The sequence below is a fragment of the Gossypium hirsutum genome, chromosome A12, assembly GCF_007990345.1.
Source record: "Gossypium hirsutum isolate 1008001.06 chromosome A12, Gossypium_hirsutum_v2.1, whole genome shotgun sequence".
Classification (NCBI taxonomy): Eukaryota; Viridiplantae; Streptophyta; class Magnoliopsida; order Malvales; family Malvaceae; genus Gossypium; species Gossypium hirsutum.
The window spans coordinates 11,967,453-11,985,593 of NC_053435.1; the positions used below are offsets into that span (position 1 = coordinate 11,967,453).

The 18,141-nt window shown below is 32.7% G+C and overlaps 1 protein-coding gene and 1 long non-coding RNA gene across 4 annotated transcripts; both read left to right on the forward strand.

Moving 5' to 3' along the window:
• Positions 1–5,562: 5,562 nt before the first annotated feature.
• LOC107945838 (LEAF RUST 10 DISEASE-RESISTANCE LOCUS RECEPTOR-LIKE PROTEIN KINASE-like 1.3) lies at positions 5,563–11,668 on the forward strand. Its single transcript, XM_041083917.1, has 4 exons — positions 5,563–6,402; positions 10,229–10,258; positions 10,356–10,673; positions 10,744–11,668. Exons 1-4 carry the CDS (start codon positions 5,595–5,597, stop codon positions 11,538–11,540), a joined length of 1,953 nt encoding a protein of 650 aa, XP_040939851.1. The 5' UTR covers positions 5,563–5,594; the 3' UTR covers positions 11,541–11,668.
• A 1,517-nt stretch (positions 11,669–13,185) lies between these two features.
• On the forward strand, positions 13,186–14,521 carry LOC107927251 (uncharacterized). 3 transcript variants are annotated; one of them, XR_001692407.2, is made up of 3 exons: positions 13,248–13,503; positions 13,656–13,920; positions 13,997–14,521. It is a non-coding gene; the product is annotated as an uncharacterized lncRNA (long non-coding RNA). The 3 variants fall into 3 exon arrangements; XR_001692408.2 differs by having other exon boundaries at positions 13,257–13,503; positions 13,736–13,920; XR_001692404.2 differs by having other exon boundaries at positions 13,186–13,920.
• The last annotated feature ends 3,620 nt before the right edge of the window (positions 14,522–18,141 follow it).

Genomic DNA, 18,141 nt, shown 5'->3' on the forward strand with positions numbered 1-18,141 from the left:
TTTTATAGAAAAATTTTATCAATTATGTGTCTAATTGCAAAAAGGACTGAATTGAATAAAATGTAAAAGTTGTATACTAATAACTATAAGGATTATATAGCTAGAGAATTCAAAATGTGAGGTCTTTATATGACAATTAGGTCATTGATGAAAAACATGCAGATATTTTTAGTGACTCATCCATGGAAAATTGGAAAGACGCAAGGACAAAATTGGAAAGTGAATAAATTAATATATGATAAAAGATTAAATAGAATAAAACTTATTATATATCATCATCTTCTCCATAAAATACATGGAAACCCTAGGAGAGAGAAAAGAAATTTCTCAAGCTTGAATTGGTAAGTTCTATGTTTCAGTTTTAGTGATTTTTATATTTTTGAAATCGGAAAAGATTAATCTCTTTATTTGGGGGATTAACTTTAAAAGAAATTAAAGTTTAGAAAATTACCCATGGATGAATATGCTGTAAAATGAAAGTTTTTGATAGAAAATGAAAGATTATTGATAGATAAACCACTTTTACAAAGTGATTTTTAGTGAAAACATATGTAGGGACTAAATTGCAAAGTAGTGAAATTCTTGGAAAAATTCTAAAATTTATGAAATATATGTGCTGTAAAAATATGTTGGAATTTTGAATAAGCTTGAAATAAGGAGTGAATCGCATGAATTTCAATTTCCAAGCCTAGGGACGAAATTAGAATTAATTAAAAGTTTAGGGGCAAAATGGTACTTTTGCCTAAAATGTGAAATGGGCTTGATTGAATGTAAAAATCATAGAATTGATGATTAAATTTATTTATATAGATCCAGAAGTGTCGAACAAAGAAAAAGATCGAGGGAAAAAAAAGTTTCGGATAAACAGATATGATCAATTATCAAGGTAAGTTCATATAACTAAATTAAGCATGTAAATGTGTTGAATTGATTGTTGAATTATGTGCATAATGATTTGTAATTGGTATGTACATGTAATAAACCAATGTTGATTTTTGATTTACATGTAAATGATGAAATATTACATGAATCCGTTTGAATATTGATTTTCGATTGGACAAGTGATTACCGTGTATATGAGATCCTGCATATGTTGTAGTAAAGGTTGTTCCGAAAGGATAATCTTTTGATCTCATTATGAAAAGGAATGTAAACCAAAAGGGTAATACTTGAAAAGGATTTGTGTACCCAAATGGTACAACTTGAAAAGGTTATGTATACTTTGTGTGTACATTTGGAAAGGTTAGGTATACTTTGTGTATACCATATGAAAAGAAAAGTTATACTTTGTGTGTACCACTTGGAAAGGAATGTACACCTCAAGCGTACAACTGGAAAAGGAAAGGTCCATTGAAAATTCAATACTTCAGCGGTAATGACATACATAACGATATAAAGAGAAATGGCATGATGAGCTCATCTATGCATTTTAGTATTTTTGGAAAATAATCAATTGGTTGAATGATTGTGTATAGGCCTTATTTACTAATTGACTAAGGTAATGGACATATTACTTAATGTATGAATTACTTGATGAACATGAATGGTAAGTGTAGTTTGGTTATATGAACCTACTAAGCATTAATGCTTACTAGGTTTATATTTTTTTTCTTTTTGATAGTGCTCAAAGCTCGTGAAGGTTGGAATTGGGTTGGAGCTATCATCACACTATCAATCCCTTCATTTTTGGTAAAAATGATAAATCTATTTTTGTTATAATGGCATGTATAAGCTTTTGTAGCCAAATAACAACTTAATATTTTGGTTTGTAATCAAGTCATTAGAGTGACTAGTGAAGCATGTTTAAGATTGGTATGTTGTGGATTAATATAAAAACATGTTGTTTTGAATGTTAGAAATTTGTTGAATTGGTTGGTAGATACTTATAAATTTTGGTACAGGAAAATGGTTAAGTTTGGGGTGAGAAAAGTGGTCTAAAACGGCCTATTTTTGTCCACATGATTAGACACACGGGCGTGTGTCTAGGCCGTGTGTGACACACGGTAGGCCCACAGGCGTGTGAAATAACTGTGTGCCCCCTGCTTCCTTAAATATGAAGTCAGGATAGTACACGGGCAAAAGACATGGCTGTGCGTTTTGGTCGTGTGAAGGACACAGGTTTCAAGCATGGTCGTGTGTCAAAATCGTGTGAAAATGGCTTAAAAATGGTGAAAAATCAGTTTACCACACGGCCTAGCCAAATGGGCGTGTGCCCAGGCCGTGTGCCCCTTTGATGCTTAAGAAATTGCAAGTCAGAATTGCCCACGGGCTGGCCAGACAGCCATGGGAGCCACACGAGCTGGCCACATGGGCATGTGCCCCTAACTTCAAGAAAAAATTTTCAAAGTTTTCCATAGTTACCAGTTTAGTTCCAAATCACTTCTAAAGCATGTATTGGACCCCGTGGGCCCATATTAAGGACTTTATGGTGAAATTTGAAAATTTTTGATTTGGAATGGAAATTTATGACTCAGTTTTATACAAATGATAGTGTATAAGTCCGATACTACCTCGTAACCCTATTCCGATGACGGATACGGGTTAGGGGTGTTACACCGCCATCCATTAGGACTCAAATTTAAGAGGCAGTGTTAAAATACATTCTTAATAGTTAACACCTCATTCAAATCTAGTACGCGACCATTGCGAAGTCTATAATACTAACCCCACCCAATTTCAAACATAATCTCTCATTTTTTTCAAGCATACACTTTTGCTTTAGTTAGAAAGTCAAAACCACCTTTAAGCTTATACTCAAATCGTATGTACTTGCAGCAGTTTAGGAAAAAGTTTGAAGACCAATTCGAGATGATTGATTCTACATCTTCGCGAAAAGAGAAATAAAATAAACCCACTGAATCCCATCGATTGCGCGCTTTCAATTGGTACAAATTCTGGAAAACGAAAATCAATGGCACTTTCTCCCATCGACTACATTCAATGAAATATGACATTGTGACCCACCATAAAAAGCCAAATAACTGTCCCGAGCTATCTTGTATTCATCACGATGATGATAGAAGAAGGGGTGAAATGGTAAATGGAAACTTGTCTCAATCACGTGCAGTGGAAGTAGAAACTCCCGTAGGGGGTATTGACCGCCTCCGGACATACTAATGTCCAGAGTGTGAATACTGCAGGAAAAGATATATCAGTGAAGCGGTATCTGCAAGTATACAGGTCCAGTTGTAATATAGTTACAACGAAGTAGGTGAGTACTCTGAGGATCGTACCCAAGGGAGGCTACTGTTAGATCGATTTTAATCTGAACATTGAAAGATCTAATTAATACTCTACATCAGTTATAATATGAAAAAATAATAAAATGAGTTTTTGATAAACAATAAAAGAAAGAAAGAAATAATAAATCAAGAGATAAAAAATAAAACAAATCAAATCTGATTATTAGTGATTAGCTCGCTTCGGTAATCTCTATTAATTGTTGCTTCAGGGTCTTTATCAATCAACTAGTCGCTATCCCAACAAGATCTTCCGATTTTCCACTCAAATAACGAGTCGACAAGGACTACTTATCTTTCTACCTCACAGTCCAGATCGGTTTGGGGTAAAGGTGTTCACAGATAGGCCATACCAATTTTGGGCTAATTTCCACCTTTATGACTTCCTAAAGTTGTCAGGCTTAAGGTATAATCCCCCATAGAAGGATTAGCTCCTCATGATTTTCATAAACAATATAAAAATGATATAAAGATAGAACATGAAGAATGATTCAAAGTATAAAGTTTAAGAAAATGCCTGATTTGTATTAAGAACGAAATGAATACACAAGTTTGGTTGTTTCCACAAATCAGCCCTCTTGAGATAGAACAAAGAACAACTGAAAATAAATCTAAAACCTAAGAAGAAAGAAAAACTAAACTGAATTTAAGAGTAGAACACTAGACTGAGAAATTAGTCCCCTTAATATGTGACAAATGAGCCTATTTATAGATTTCAGGTGGTTGTCGTCTTGAACCCTAGGTTAGTTGACATTCTTGAGCTTCAAGTTTGATTGTGTAGACCAAAACACCCCTTGACTCTTGTTTAATTCTCATCCAAAGTTGATGTCGCGACACACATCGACCTGTGTTCGACGTAGAAGTCAGTATACTCCTCTTAGGATATCTTCAAAGGTATTTCGCGACACCTTTAGGCTATGTCGCGACATCAAAAGCAATCTCATGATTTCTCCATTCTACTACCTATGTTGCGACAGACATTATTTCGTGTTGCGACATAATGACCAATATCGATTTAGTACGCCTTCTAGTGGTCTTCTGCACACTTATAAAGTTCATTAGCTCACTCTTAGGCCTTATTCGGCCCCTAAGGTCAATAAAAGACTCAATTTTCACATTTTATTGAATTTACCAAAACTTACTAAAATATACTTAAATCTTAATGATAATGCTTAATTTTCAAGCTCCTAAAGTACTCACTTCACGGCGTCGTGAAGAGATGTCTTGAACAATATGGTTGCTTCCTCTTGTCCTAACCATTGTGTTCTAATAAACCTAGAAAAAATAACAAGAACAATGGAAATTTTAAGGAAATTACCTCTGAAGTTGTTTTTCTCAACAATGGCTTCTTCTCTAAAATCTCGGATTCAAACAGTTTAGTTTTTAGGGCTCAGGCAACCTCCTTTTAAAAGGGTTTTTGCATTTTAACGATTCATGTATCCGAGAATAAGGGCACAATCAATTGTGTACAGCTATAACACTCCTTAACATGTGGCGAAGTGTACGTTACAAGTTAAAACACAAGGCGTATCTAATAAACTTCTCCTTATGTGACCTATCATCTCGTAAAATCAGGTTCTAAGAAGAGTCTCTTTATAACTCTCCTTCGAACCATGTGGGGGACAAATTGTTATGATATTCACTATTATCAACTCGCTACCTGATTGGGTCTTGACCTGTACTCTACACGGTTTGCACTTTGGGTTTGCATGTAACGTACTCGCACCTTTCTATAAGACCGCACGATGTGGGTTCACACCATCATATAGGCGAACCTACATCGTATAAACCCTAGAGTAAGGTATGTGTTGATATGCATGGGAATCTACCTACGATATCACATCCATGAACAATAACCATATCATATAAATGACAGTTTAACTCATCTGAATGAGAGACACCCTAAAAAATACTTAACAAATATCAGCTATCAACAATTTTTTTTTTACTTTACCCGTAAGAATTCTTTATATAATCTATTTAATTTGATTTTGATATTTGATTTATTCAATTATCAAATCAATTAGTTTAGGTGTCTCGTTGACTTTTTAAGAAACTAGAACTCAGTTTACTCCTTGTGAGTCTTGATAGTTATAAAATACAGTATTACAAATTTTCCCCCTAGCAACTCATGGAAAATACAATACAATAGACCAATAAATTATAGGACTAATTTACATACATATGTAATATAATATTCCTAGGCTACCTAGACTTCCTTTTACCGGAGAATAATGATGCCAATAGAAGCTTCCCTTTGAAAATTTGTCAAACTCAATGGCCATCAATTTGATTATATATGATGCTTAAAACCAATTCATCTTCAAATTCTCTGGCCTCTCTCTCTTTTCGAAAATGATGCCTCCCCCTTGGTTCATCTCGATCTTAACCATGATCCTGAGTCTTGCCCCGAAATCTATGTCAGCCAATGATGAGAATGCTTCAAGCTGCAGTGCACGAATCCATTGTGGAGACATTCAGTACATTGGTTATCCTTTCTGGGGATTGGATCGACCAGAAAGTTGTGGCTACCCTGGTTTTAGGCTGAACTGCAATGACGATAACCCAGAGATCTCAATCATGGCAGCCACATATCGAGTCCTTCATATTGATACATCTTCACAACTCCTCCAAGTAGCTAGAATGGATTACACCGAAAGTATATGTCCCACGTATCTCCTCAACTCCAGTTTTTATTCAACCCCCTTTGCATACAACAGGGAGAGTACCCTGGATATATGGCTGTTTTACGGTTGTCAGCCTCTGACAGATGTACAAAATAACTCTACATCGACTCACAGGATTTCTAGCCAATTTGAGTGCACAATAAACGAAACAAATATCATAGGTTATTATTTAACGAGAAATGTCAGTGAAACGTCCTTTGACACCGTCATACGCAATACCTTGGGATCTTGCAATTACAGTGTGAGTATTCCAGTAATGAGTTCAGAGGTTCCATCATTGGAAGAGATTAGAAATTTAGATATTTTAGAAGAAGCGCTTAGCCTTGGTTTTGAGCTGCGTTGGTATGCAAACGATTCCATGTGTAAGTCATGCGAAGACTCTGGTGGGCAGTGTGGGCACGATCTCATCACAGCCGAATTTATATGTTACTGTTCAGATGAATCTTATCCCCGCGATTGTCGTCTAACGCTGCAAGGTACTTACACCTCCCTTGTTAACTCTTAAAATCATTCATTGGATTTTAGTCTGCATCGATTTAATCAAATTCAATTGATTCAAACCGGTTGAGTTAATCGGTTTTCTAAGTTTTTAAAAAATAATTTTATATATAGTATATATCAAGTTTGAGTTGTTTCAGGTTTATTTTAATTTTATGTTGCTCCATAGGTAGATTTGCCGTATAGGATACTGAAACTCGTCCATCTTTTGCAGTGGTTACCAAAATTTCAAAAAGAAATTACTTCTCCCAAACGCAAAATAAAATAAAATCAAGGTTTTACTATCATTGACAAAACTCCCATTAATTTTTCTATGTATTTGACAAAGCTGTTGAATTACTTTCAGTCCCACAAGTTCCATCCATCAACCATCAACCATCAACATTCCAGTTCTATCCTCATCCAAATCCCAATGTCAAAATCCTCCGGCTGCTATTACTTTAGAAGTTTTCATACAGAAACAATTTTCCCTTCACCCACATTAAAAAATAAAATAAAATATTAAAAAATCTATAAAACATTCAAAGCTTGCTGTTAATTAAAGGGTTAAAGATGAAAATTATACATGATTTTTTTTCAATTACAATTTGATGCATGAGTCTTAATATAATGCAATTATACAAATAAAATTTTAAATGCAGTTTAAATATATACATTAAAATTTAATTTTAATTCAATTATATACATTTAAAGAAATAAATAATCAATTCTATTTATATATTGAATAAATATAATATTGATGCATACAATTTATTAATACAAAATAATATTATATTAAAAATTTATAAAAATTAAATCAAATCAATACTTAATATATAAATATTATACAAAAATCAAAATTCCTTTTATCCCCACTTTAGGCACCTGTTTCCTTAATTTTCTAGATTAATCGTCATTATTGTATCATTCTAGCATATGAAAATCTCTGTTGGTTTCACCTTTACTTCAAACCTAATCATGTCGCACTACGCTCTTTCACATTCATCATTAAATATATACTAGTTAAGAATTATTAATTATCATTTTAAAAATAATTTAATATTTTCCTTTCATTAATTATATAATTTTTTTTTATAAATTTCTCAACCAGCATATCATATTTGACTTTTGTTCATTTTAAAATGATTCTCAAATCATTAAAAAAAACATGCTAAAGTGGATTCAAATTATTTAATTGCTCACTAGCAAAAATATAGATTAAGTTAAAATTTAATTAAATATAAATATTAATTTCTAAAATAAATATCTATAGGTATTAGTTTCCTATAAGTTTTCCCCCATGTTCTATCTTTTTTCATTTATTTCCAATTTCCCCTTTATTTATTTTTATATTTTGGATGAAACCATTTCTAAATTTATAGTGTGACTATGCTTTGTTGCAGTAGAATAGGAAGGCTAAGTTGCCTCTTCTACATTCAAAACGAATAACATAATTGCTTAAATACTACTGTATTAGCACATGATCGCGTGGGTGGGATAATATATTTATAAACAATTTAGGTATAAAAAAAGGTTTATTATTCAACACATAAAATTGAAGTTTTAAGGATTTTAATGTTTTTTTATGTTTAAGTTTAGTCATTTGTAAATTTATTTTAGGTTTAATTTTTATTATAAATTTTATATAAAAACATAAAAGAAAACAAAAATACTCTCGTAATAATTTGAATATTTTTTAAAGAATTATTATTTTATTTGATACTTAAGTTTAATTATAATGTTCAATTTAATATCTAAATTAATATTACGTGGTTCAATAAATGTATGATATAAATGCACATAAATATTAAATTGGAACAATCAAAAAAACTTAAATACTAAATTAAATATTATAATTAAACTCAAAATTCAAATTAAACCGATACTAAATAATATATCAATTGGTTTTCAAGTAAAAGATTTTTATGATAATTTTCTACCTAAATAGGTATTTGATCACACCAACTCATACTTTTTAAATTAATAAAATATAAAAACCTAAATTTCATAGCTGATGTGGACATGTAATTTTTAATCAATTTTGTGTTGGGTATTTTACACCGTTGTTTGACCGCTAGAGTCACATGTTCATCGTTTCTCATTTGTTTACTCTCATGTTTTCCGTGTTTTACGTTTCCAAGATGTTCAATTTTGATTTTCATCTCACCATCTATAGAGTTATTCATCTATTTTAATAAAAATACAAGTTGGTTTCACATACCATATTACACTCTTCTATTTTTTTTTAAGTCTTATGTTAGGTTTAATCCACTGAACTTTTGAAAAATAACTTTTGGAAAAGTTAATATTTTTTAAAGTTTAGATAAATTCGTGTAAAATACTTTTTATTATTTGATAAATTTTTTAAAAATATTTCATAAAAGTTTTCAATCAAATAAACATACATTTAAGATTATGATAAGTAGTGGATTGATTACAAAGTGATGTTAAGATGAAATTATAATAAATAATGAATCTTCATGATATTAAAGATTAAATTGTAAACTTTGTAAAATTTATAATTGAATCAAGAGAAGTGATATGCATGAAAATTAGTCATGTGAAACCAGATATTATAATGAATTATTTGATTGAAGTACTTATATGGTGAAAAATAAATTACATGGTAATAGGGATTAAATTGAAAAAAGTACAAAAGTTTAAGTGTGAAACAATTTAATATATGAATAAGGAAATTATGGTAAAAGTTTAATTAATGTGTTATGAGATGATGAAATATGCATAAAGTATTATAAAAGTAAATTTGTGGGAAAATATGGAAATTTTATGATAACAATGACTAAATTGTTAAACTTGAGAAAATATGTGGATGAAATAATAGAAGTGAAATACATAGAAATTTGATATGTGAAACAAGATATTGAGATAAATTATGTGATTAAAATGCAACAAGAAAGAAAATTGATTTAATATGATTAATTAGTGAATACTGAACTTTAACCCCATGTTTGGGTTGGGTATGGGAGTGTTATAGTGTGTAGAGCCTGATCATTTTGAAAAATATCTTATGGAAAAGAAATTAATAAGACATTTTACGGAAATAAAGGGTAATTTTACGTTGACCATCCTATTTTACATGAAACAAATATAAGGAAAAATTAAAAATAATATCCGTAAATGCTTTTACATTTAAACAAATAAATCCTTCACTGTTGTTTGAAATTAAACATGACAACAAAGGATGTTTCTCTTTTTCCTATATAAATACTATTACCATTGGTGCTTAATCGATTTCCTTCTCGGTTATAATGGTTAATTTATTTTTATTAGATTGTGATATTTCATGAAAATTTTATATAATAAATTTAAAATTTTAATATAATATTAAAATATGATTTTTGTTGAAATAATAAAGTTAAAGATTTAATTTTTTTTGAATTACATTATATGATGTAAATTTTATATAAAATTATAAGATTATTATAAAAATAATGGACTTTTAATAACTTTATAATTAAATTGAGAATAATTAACATTAATTCAATCAAAATTTTAAATATAATATATATAGATATAAATTAATTTATAATCGAATGATGGACTTAACCAAATTCTAATATATATAAGAATAAATTGATAATAATTTTTGATTAAAATCTAAACAAACTTCCATCTGTTCTTTTTTTCAAAATTTTTTGCTTCTACAGCTGATAGGAATTGAGCTCCATCACCATCACTGTAACTGAAGTCCAAAAGTTAATCACTTTTGCAATGCACCTTACTTAGGATAGGGCAAACCGTGGGAAGAAATATTGGATTAATTTTCCATGGTATTACTAATTTAGGATGTTTGTACTGTGGCAGGTGAAAAGAAGGATGTGGGCCTTAGAGTAGGTATTATTTGGTTACCATTATCACCAAGTGTTGTTTCCGCAAATGTTTTTAGTGAAAAGTTGAACTTTCTCTTTGCTTTATCTTCTTTCTTCTTTAGGCCTTGGGATAGCTGGTGCAGTTATAGCTGGTATACTTATTGGAATCGGCATTTTATGCTTCAAACGAAGACAACCAGCAGCCGGGGTTAAGAACAAGTACCTTCCAACACCTCCCTCAAGTACAGGACCCTCCACTACTTCTACTACTCATCTGTCTCAAACCATCCCTTCATATTCCCCCTCAAATTATGACATCGAAAAAGAAAGCACTTACTTTGGAACTCACGTCTTTCGTTATCAAGAACTTGAGGAAGCCACTGATAATTTCAATCCTGATAAACAACTTGGAGAAGGAGGCTTTGGCACTGTTTATTATGGTAAGACATTAACTTCTCAAACATAACTCGCTCTTCACCATTAATTTCCTTGTATTTGCTTCATCATTAGGTATGCTCAGTGATGGGCGCGAAGTTGCGGTTAAGCGCCTATACAAGACCAATTTCAAGCGTGTTGATCAGTACATGAATGAAATCGAGATCTTCCCTCGAATACGCCACCCGAACCTTGTCACACTCTATGGATGTACTTCGAAACGTAGCACAGAACTTCTCCTTGTTTACGAGTACATTCCTAATGGAACCGTAGCTGATCATTTATATGGGAAGCTATCAAACAGCGGTTTCCTTACTTGGCCTATTAGGCTGAGCATTGCAGTAGAGACAGCGAATGCACTAGCTCACCTCCATGCATCGGATATCATACATCGCGATGTTAAGACGGCTAACATTCTCCTAGACAATAGTTTCGAAGTAAAAGTAGCTGATTTCGGTCTTTCACGATTGTTTCCTGATGGTGTTACTCATGTCTCAACTGCTCCACAAGGCACGCCCGGTTACGTTGACCCTGAGTATTTCCAGTGCTACCAGCTCAGTGAGAAGAGTGATGTTTATAGTTACGGAGTGGTCTTGTTTGAACTTATATCCGCAAAACCGGCAGTGGACACCAGTAGGCACCGAGATGATATTAATTTGGCTAACATGGGTATGAGCAGAATAAGGAACCATGCATTGCATGAATTGGTTGATCCATCTCTTCGATTGGAGAACGATTATGCGACGAAAAAAATGGTGACTGCAGTTGCGGAACTGGCTTCACGGTGTTTACAACAAGAGAGGGATATGAGACCTTCCATGGAACAAGTGTTGCAGACATTGATAGGAATTCAGGGTGAGCAGATAGGATAGCAGAAAGCGGAAAAAGAGAATGTAATTGTAGGCGTCAGGAAATTAGCTAAACACCAAACAAAACCTTTTTTTCCCCGTTGGATCGGCAGTTTCATTATTCAATCATCAATAAATTGCGTTAAGTACAAGCATTTTTTAATATAGCTTTTTCAATATCAGATTCAAAATTTGCTCCATTATCGTGCAAATCTTTCCTAGAAAATTCAACTACTATTTTTTTTTCCCAGGAAAATATAAAAGAGAAGTACAATAAGAAGTCAAAAATGAGATTTGTTTGATAGATACAAAAGATACTTGAAAGGGTTCATATTAAAAAAATCGTACTGAAATGCATTTTTGGAAAACGCTTGTTTTCTACTAGCGATGGAACTTCTAACACTTTCAACTCACCTACTTAAAATAATGGAAAAAAAATTGTTTACTAATAAGCATAGGAATGTTTTAGAATCTAAAGAGAAGTAAATGATTAAAAGAATGACAAATCGGAGTTAATTTCCCACCATTACTAATTCATGTATCAATCAGTTATTGCTCACAAACTTTGTCGATAGTAGTAGTAACAATAGAAACCGGCAGAATCATTAACTCAGGAGAAGCGGGTGGGAGAAACTATGCCAATTTGACATTTTTCTTTCTTTGCCTAAGTGCTTTTGTACATCAATTAACCCAGATAATAATAATAATAATAATAATAATAATAATAATAATAATAATAATAATATGAAAATTTTCTCTTTACCGTGGGTGACAAAATTGAAAAATAATTTGAGTAATTAAATGAATGCGTCTAAAAAATTAAGTGATCAAATGAGTAATTTGCGTTATCTTTTATTTGGTCCGATGATAAGACTGAAAGTGTTCTTCATCCCTTGAGGAGATATTTTATTATGTTCCAAGAAGAAAATGAAATTGGCTCCATATGCCCTTTTTGCTTTTTATCTATCTACCAATAATACATATACAAACCTGGAAAAAACTTTGAAATAACAGAAAATATTTTTTATTTTATCATATCACTAAATTAATTTTAAAAAAGAATTATAATTTAATTAAAAATTATTAATTTAAATAATTATACTAATTTTAAAATAGAATTATTATTTAGATTGACTCTAAGCATAAAATATAGATAATTATCATTTATAATTATTTGTTAAAAAATGAGTTAAAACATTTTTTTAAATTTATGCTAATTTTATTGATGTAAAATAGAATTATTACTTGAATAGAACTTTAACCCTCTTAATTATTACTTAATTAATATTATAGTTATATACTAATTAAAATTAAAATTTATCTTTATAAAGAGCATCGGTAATTAGGCATATTTAATAAAGTAGTATTTAATAAAATTTGCTAATAAAAAAATAGAAAAAAATAAAGTAAAGTCATGTTTTTTTAAAGAGGTAATATTGAATCATATTCAAAAAATAATGGCATTAAAGAGTGCTTAAAGATTATATTAATTCATGACGAGGTAATATAATATAATGATATTATTTTTAAAAAAAATTCTATTTGTTAATTGTTTGGTGCAAGAGAAAAACTTTTCATATGTTTTTTTTTTAATAAAACATATTAGGCTTTATTACTTTCAAATCGAAAGCAAACAAAACCCAAACAATTCTACAGAATTAAAAAAAAAAAATCACGCAGACCCAAATAAAAGGCCCAAGCTTATCTAAAAACAATATCAAAACAAAAAAGGAAACTCTAAAAAGTCTATACCACCGTTCCATTGCCCAATTAGCTCAATCCTTGGCAACCGTCCCAACACCTGCAATTAATTTCAATTTCCGACGGTTCCAAAGTGTAGAGAGAAGTGAATAGCGTTTCCTTTCATCTTTCACAGTAACTCTCTCTTGCTCTGTTCCTTACCACCGCTTCACCTTCTTTAGTCTGGTTCCCTTGCTCTCTCCACTGTCATCTAATGCTCCGCATACGAAGGGACTCCCTCCTCCAGGTAAAAGGACTCACCCCCTCTCAGTTTTTCTTTCTCAATCACGTGGGCTAACTCATTGGACGATCTTGGTATATGGTTGAAAAAGATCTATTGAAATTTGTCTCTCAACTGATATATTTTTTTATATAAGCATCGATTACTGATGTATCCAGATGTATTGACCGACTTTTCTTAACTGTTGACAATGAATCGCCCTCGATTATTACTCGCAACCAACCTCATTTTATACCAGTTTGCACTGCTCGATGACAAAACCCCTTTATGGGTCTCCGCTCGTGAAAGTACCACTTCCCCTTAAACATTCCTTGCCATAATACCTGAAGCCGATCGTAATATTTATCCGTCAAAAGCGCCATCAAAGTTGATTTTAATGGTTGAACCCATGGTACCCACCAGCACACCAATCCAGTTTCTTTTGTAAGTGTCCTCTTTTCTGTCTCAGTAATCTCTGCAGTGTAACCTCTAATGAAATGTGCTATATCCCTCTCTGTAGCAAACTTTCTCTCATGGACCCTTATGTTCCTATCTCGCCAGATAGCCCAGAGTGCGTAGCAGAAAAGCCGTCGCTAAGTGATAGAACATGCATCAAATACCCCAGTAAGCCAATGTCCAAATCCCCAATCTTGATTACTTAAGAAATGCGATAATTTAAGATCTGGCCATACTTCAATTGTTCGAGGCATACTCGAAACAAATGATCCATTGTTTCCTCCTCCCTTCCGCACCGAGGACAACATGATGTATTCACAAGTTTATTATATTTCATGTTAGCTAAAGTAATTCCAATAAATTTTTCAGATTGTAATTTCCTAGGGAGGTTTAGGCTCCATAGCTTTTTTGTAGAAATCACTAGAAATTATTTGTAAAGTGTAAGCACTAGAAACTCCCAAAATCTTCTGTAATAGTTTATAAGCACATCAGACAGAAAACTCCCATATGAAGACTCACCTCCCCACACCAACCAATCATCATGGGCCTCTTTTGCAAATGGAATATGAAGGATTTGAGTTGCATCTAATGCCGAGAAGGTGATGGGTTTCGGAACCATAAAAAATAATTCTTACAGTAAAATAACTCTAAACAGTAGTAAAAAGTAGTAAAAAGTGGTAGTAGGGTGAGTCCATAGGGATTGGATATTATAATCAACTTTCGCATTTTACTTGTGATTAGAATTTTTGTTGTGTCAAAAGTCGTGGCAGAAGTCATGCCCATGACTTCAAACGGACCTGTTGAAAAACAAACAAATTAAGGGAGTTTTGAAAATGTTTAGAAAGTAATAATCGAAATAGCATAAATAAACAATTAATTAATATTGGAAATAAATTTAAATTGGGAAATAAATTCGGATAATAAGCCTTAGCCCTAGAGTTGGTGGATTCTAGATTTCTGAATCTATTCTCAAAAATTAATTTTCTCCTCCAAACAATAAATTAGTTATAGCAGTCAAGAATGTCTTAACCACTAGTTCTTCCTCTCGAAGTAAATCAACCCTTACCGATTATCTAACCGAGATACACGTGTTTCTAATTCAAGATTTCGGCAGTCTTGTACTCTGAAGAACCCAACTTAGATTAACGGCCTCAACTACGTGGGTCGTGTAAACCCAATTACTTCTCCATTGATTTGTTCTTGGATATCCGAATACAGCACGACCAACTCGTTTCTCTAACTGTCTACAAACACGAATCCAACCCAATATGCACTTTTTGACTTGAAATCGAGTTAACTTTAAGAGATGAATAGCCATTCCTGATACTTAGGGAAATATATAAATACTAATTGGAAGGATTTTTAGCATGGATATGTAACACCCTTAACTCGTAACCGTCGTCAAAACAGGGTTATAGAGCATTATCGGAGTTTATAGAACAAATACAGATAATTCATATCATTTACTACTCATATCCAAAAATAATCATATTATCCTTTGGATGGACCTTCGAGGCTCAACTTAAAGATTAGAATCAAATTGGGACTAAATCGAAATATTAGAGAATTTTTTGCGAAATTTAAAATTTTTTCTTTAATACAAGGGTCACACGTTGTAGGCCGTGTGGCTCACACGGCCTAGTGATATGCCCATGTCTTAGGCCGTGTGGGCATTCGATGTGAGGCACATGGCCGTATCTCAGCCTGTGTCCTTACCCTTGTAACTCTCTGACTTATACCACACGACTTGCTACATGCCCGTGTTCTAGGCTATGTGATCCATTTAATTTTCAAAAATTAGGTGCAGGTTTTACACGGCCAAGACACACGCCCTTGTTCTAGGCCGTGTATCACACGGTTGAGACACACGCCTGTCTCTGCTCGTGTGTCCAATTCTTAGCATTCTATTTCTCAATTTTAAGATGCAGGCGATACATGGCCAAGTTACATGCCCATGTGCCAGGCTATGTGTCATACACGGTCAAGACAAACGCCCGTGTGTCTACTCGTGTGGACAAAATAAGGCAATTTCTTAACCTTATTTTTCACCCAAATTTTACCTTCAACCTACAATAACATTTGCATACATTTTCCAACCAATTCAAGTCAGATAAATCAAGCAAATATCATTATCATGTATGAAATAGTATCACATATTAATACGATCAAACTTACCTTCTTGCAATAATTTATATTTTATCCTAATTTAATTTAACCAAACCACATACATATAAGCTAAACATGATATATATTTATAAACTTATAATAACATACAAAAACAATCCACTTTTAACCATTCTAATGGCTAAGTTACAAACAACTATTTACATGCCAACATAGTCCAAGTTAATCTATACATGCCATTATATCAAAATAAGATTACTTTTTTTACCAAAACAAGCTAGATGATAATGTGATGATACTCCGACCGATCTTTAACCTTTACGAGCTTACGAGCTTCCGAGCATTATAAAACAGAGAAAAGAAAATCTATTAAGCATTTAATGCTTAGTAAGTTCGTATAACAGGAATTTAGCTTACCATATATTTACATTTAAGATAAGCATACAATAATGTATCCAAGCAATTTGGTTTATAGCCTAAAACACAACTTCACCAATCATGTTAGTCAAGTAATTCACATAATACCAAGAACATATATGAGCTCATCATTTAATGTCTTTCATATACACATGCTTTCCATAATATTTTTCTATATTACATGTACATTTTAATGACGAATCATTTCAAATTTAGTTTAGCCATGTCAAAACTTTACCCGTTGAATTTATTTAAAATATCGATAGATACACTCATATAGTACACTTTAGTAACACTACTATAATTCGTCAATTCATTTCAGGAGGTACCCAATTAGGGCACATAATCGGGAAGCACCTCTTGAGCCTTGTAACGGGAAGCTCACACAGCCATTTCGAGAAGCTCATAAAGAGCCTATTTGGAAGCTTATCCGAGCTATATAACGAGAAGTTCATAAGAGCCATAATTGGGAAGTTCACAAAGAACCTTGTCGGGAAGTTCAAAAAGATCCATATCGGGAAGCTCTGGATGGCCAATATCAGGAAATTCAAGCAAGCATTATCGAGAAGCTCATAAAGAGCCAATTTAACGAAAATTCAAAAGGAACCTTTAATTGGGATACTCTAAGAGCTAAGGTGTGTCCACAACAAATGTAGGATCACAACCTATCGAGACATTCCGAAGAGCTATAACGGGAAGCTCGCTGAACCATATAACTGGAAGCTCGAGACGACTAATAACGGGACGCTCTTTTCAGCTATGGTGTGTCCACAACATATGCTGGACTATAATCAATACGGGAAATCCTGTATCCATCGACTTTCATTTATTCAAATAGGATTTGACATTTATTAGGTATTATCGAATATTTAGATCAATTTCACATACATGATAATTATAAAATTTACATATACAACATTTAATTCAAACATATAAATGTACTCAATTTAGATACACGAACTTACCTCGATATTTGTTTGTGTATGAATTGTAACACGTCTTACCCGTATTCGACGCCGAAATAAGGTACAAGGCATTACCGGACTTAAACACAAGCAAACATACATATCAGAGTCATAAATTTTTGTCCAAATTAAAAACCATTCACATTCAATCACATTGTCCCTATTACATGCCTACGAGGCCCAAAACATGTTTTGGAAGTGGTTCGGGATTAAACCGTGAACTTTAGAAAATTTTACAACACTTAAAATTTTTTTCACTAAATAGGGGTCACACGCTCGTATGGATATGGGACAAGCCTGTGTCCTGAACCCATATAACTCTCTGTTTGTCACCCGAGAACAAATTGAAGACATACGGCCAGTCAGGCGCCCGTGTGCTAGGCCGTGTGGTCGAATTAAAATTTATGATTTTTTATACAATAGGTGTAGACTTCATACGCCCAGGACACACGCATGTGCCTGAGGTCATGTCATCTACATGGCTGTGCTTAATTCTGAGCATTCTGTTTTGCAAAATTAGGGTGCAGGGGACACACGGCCTAAACACATGCCCATGGGACAGACCGTGTAGACAAAGATAAGGCTATTTATCAAGCTATTTTGCCACCTTTTGATGCATACACCTACACCAAACAAACATAGCACCAATTCAAGCATTTACATACAACCAATTCAGCCAGAATCAAGACAATCATATAAATTG

What these genes read in the sequence shown, in the direction of transcription:
- LOC107945838 (XM_041083917.1), top strand. Translation starts at nt 5,595, where the DNA reads ATGATGCCTCCCCCTTGGTTCATCTCGATCTTAACCATGATCCTGAGT. An exon ending in TTGTCGTCTAACGCTGCAAG is followed by an intron (nt 6,403 to 10,228) that starts GTACTTACACCT and finishes GTACTGTGGCAG; the next exon opens with GTGAAAAGAAGGATGTGGGC. An exon ending in CTTTGGCACTGTTTATTATG is followed by an intron (nt 10,674 to 10,743) that starts GTAAGACATTAA and finishes CTTCATCATTAG; the next exon opens with GTATGCTCAGTGATGGGCGC.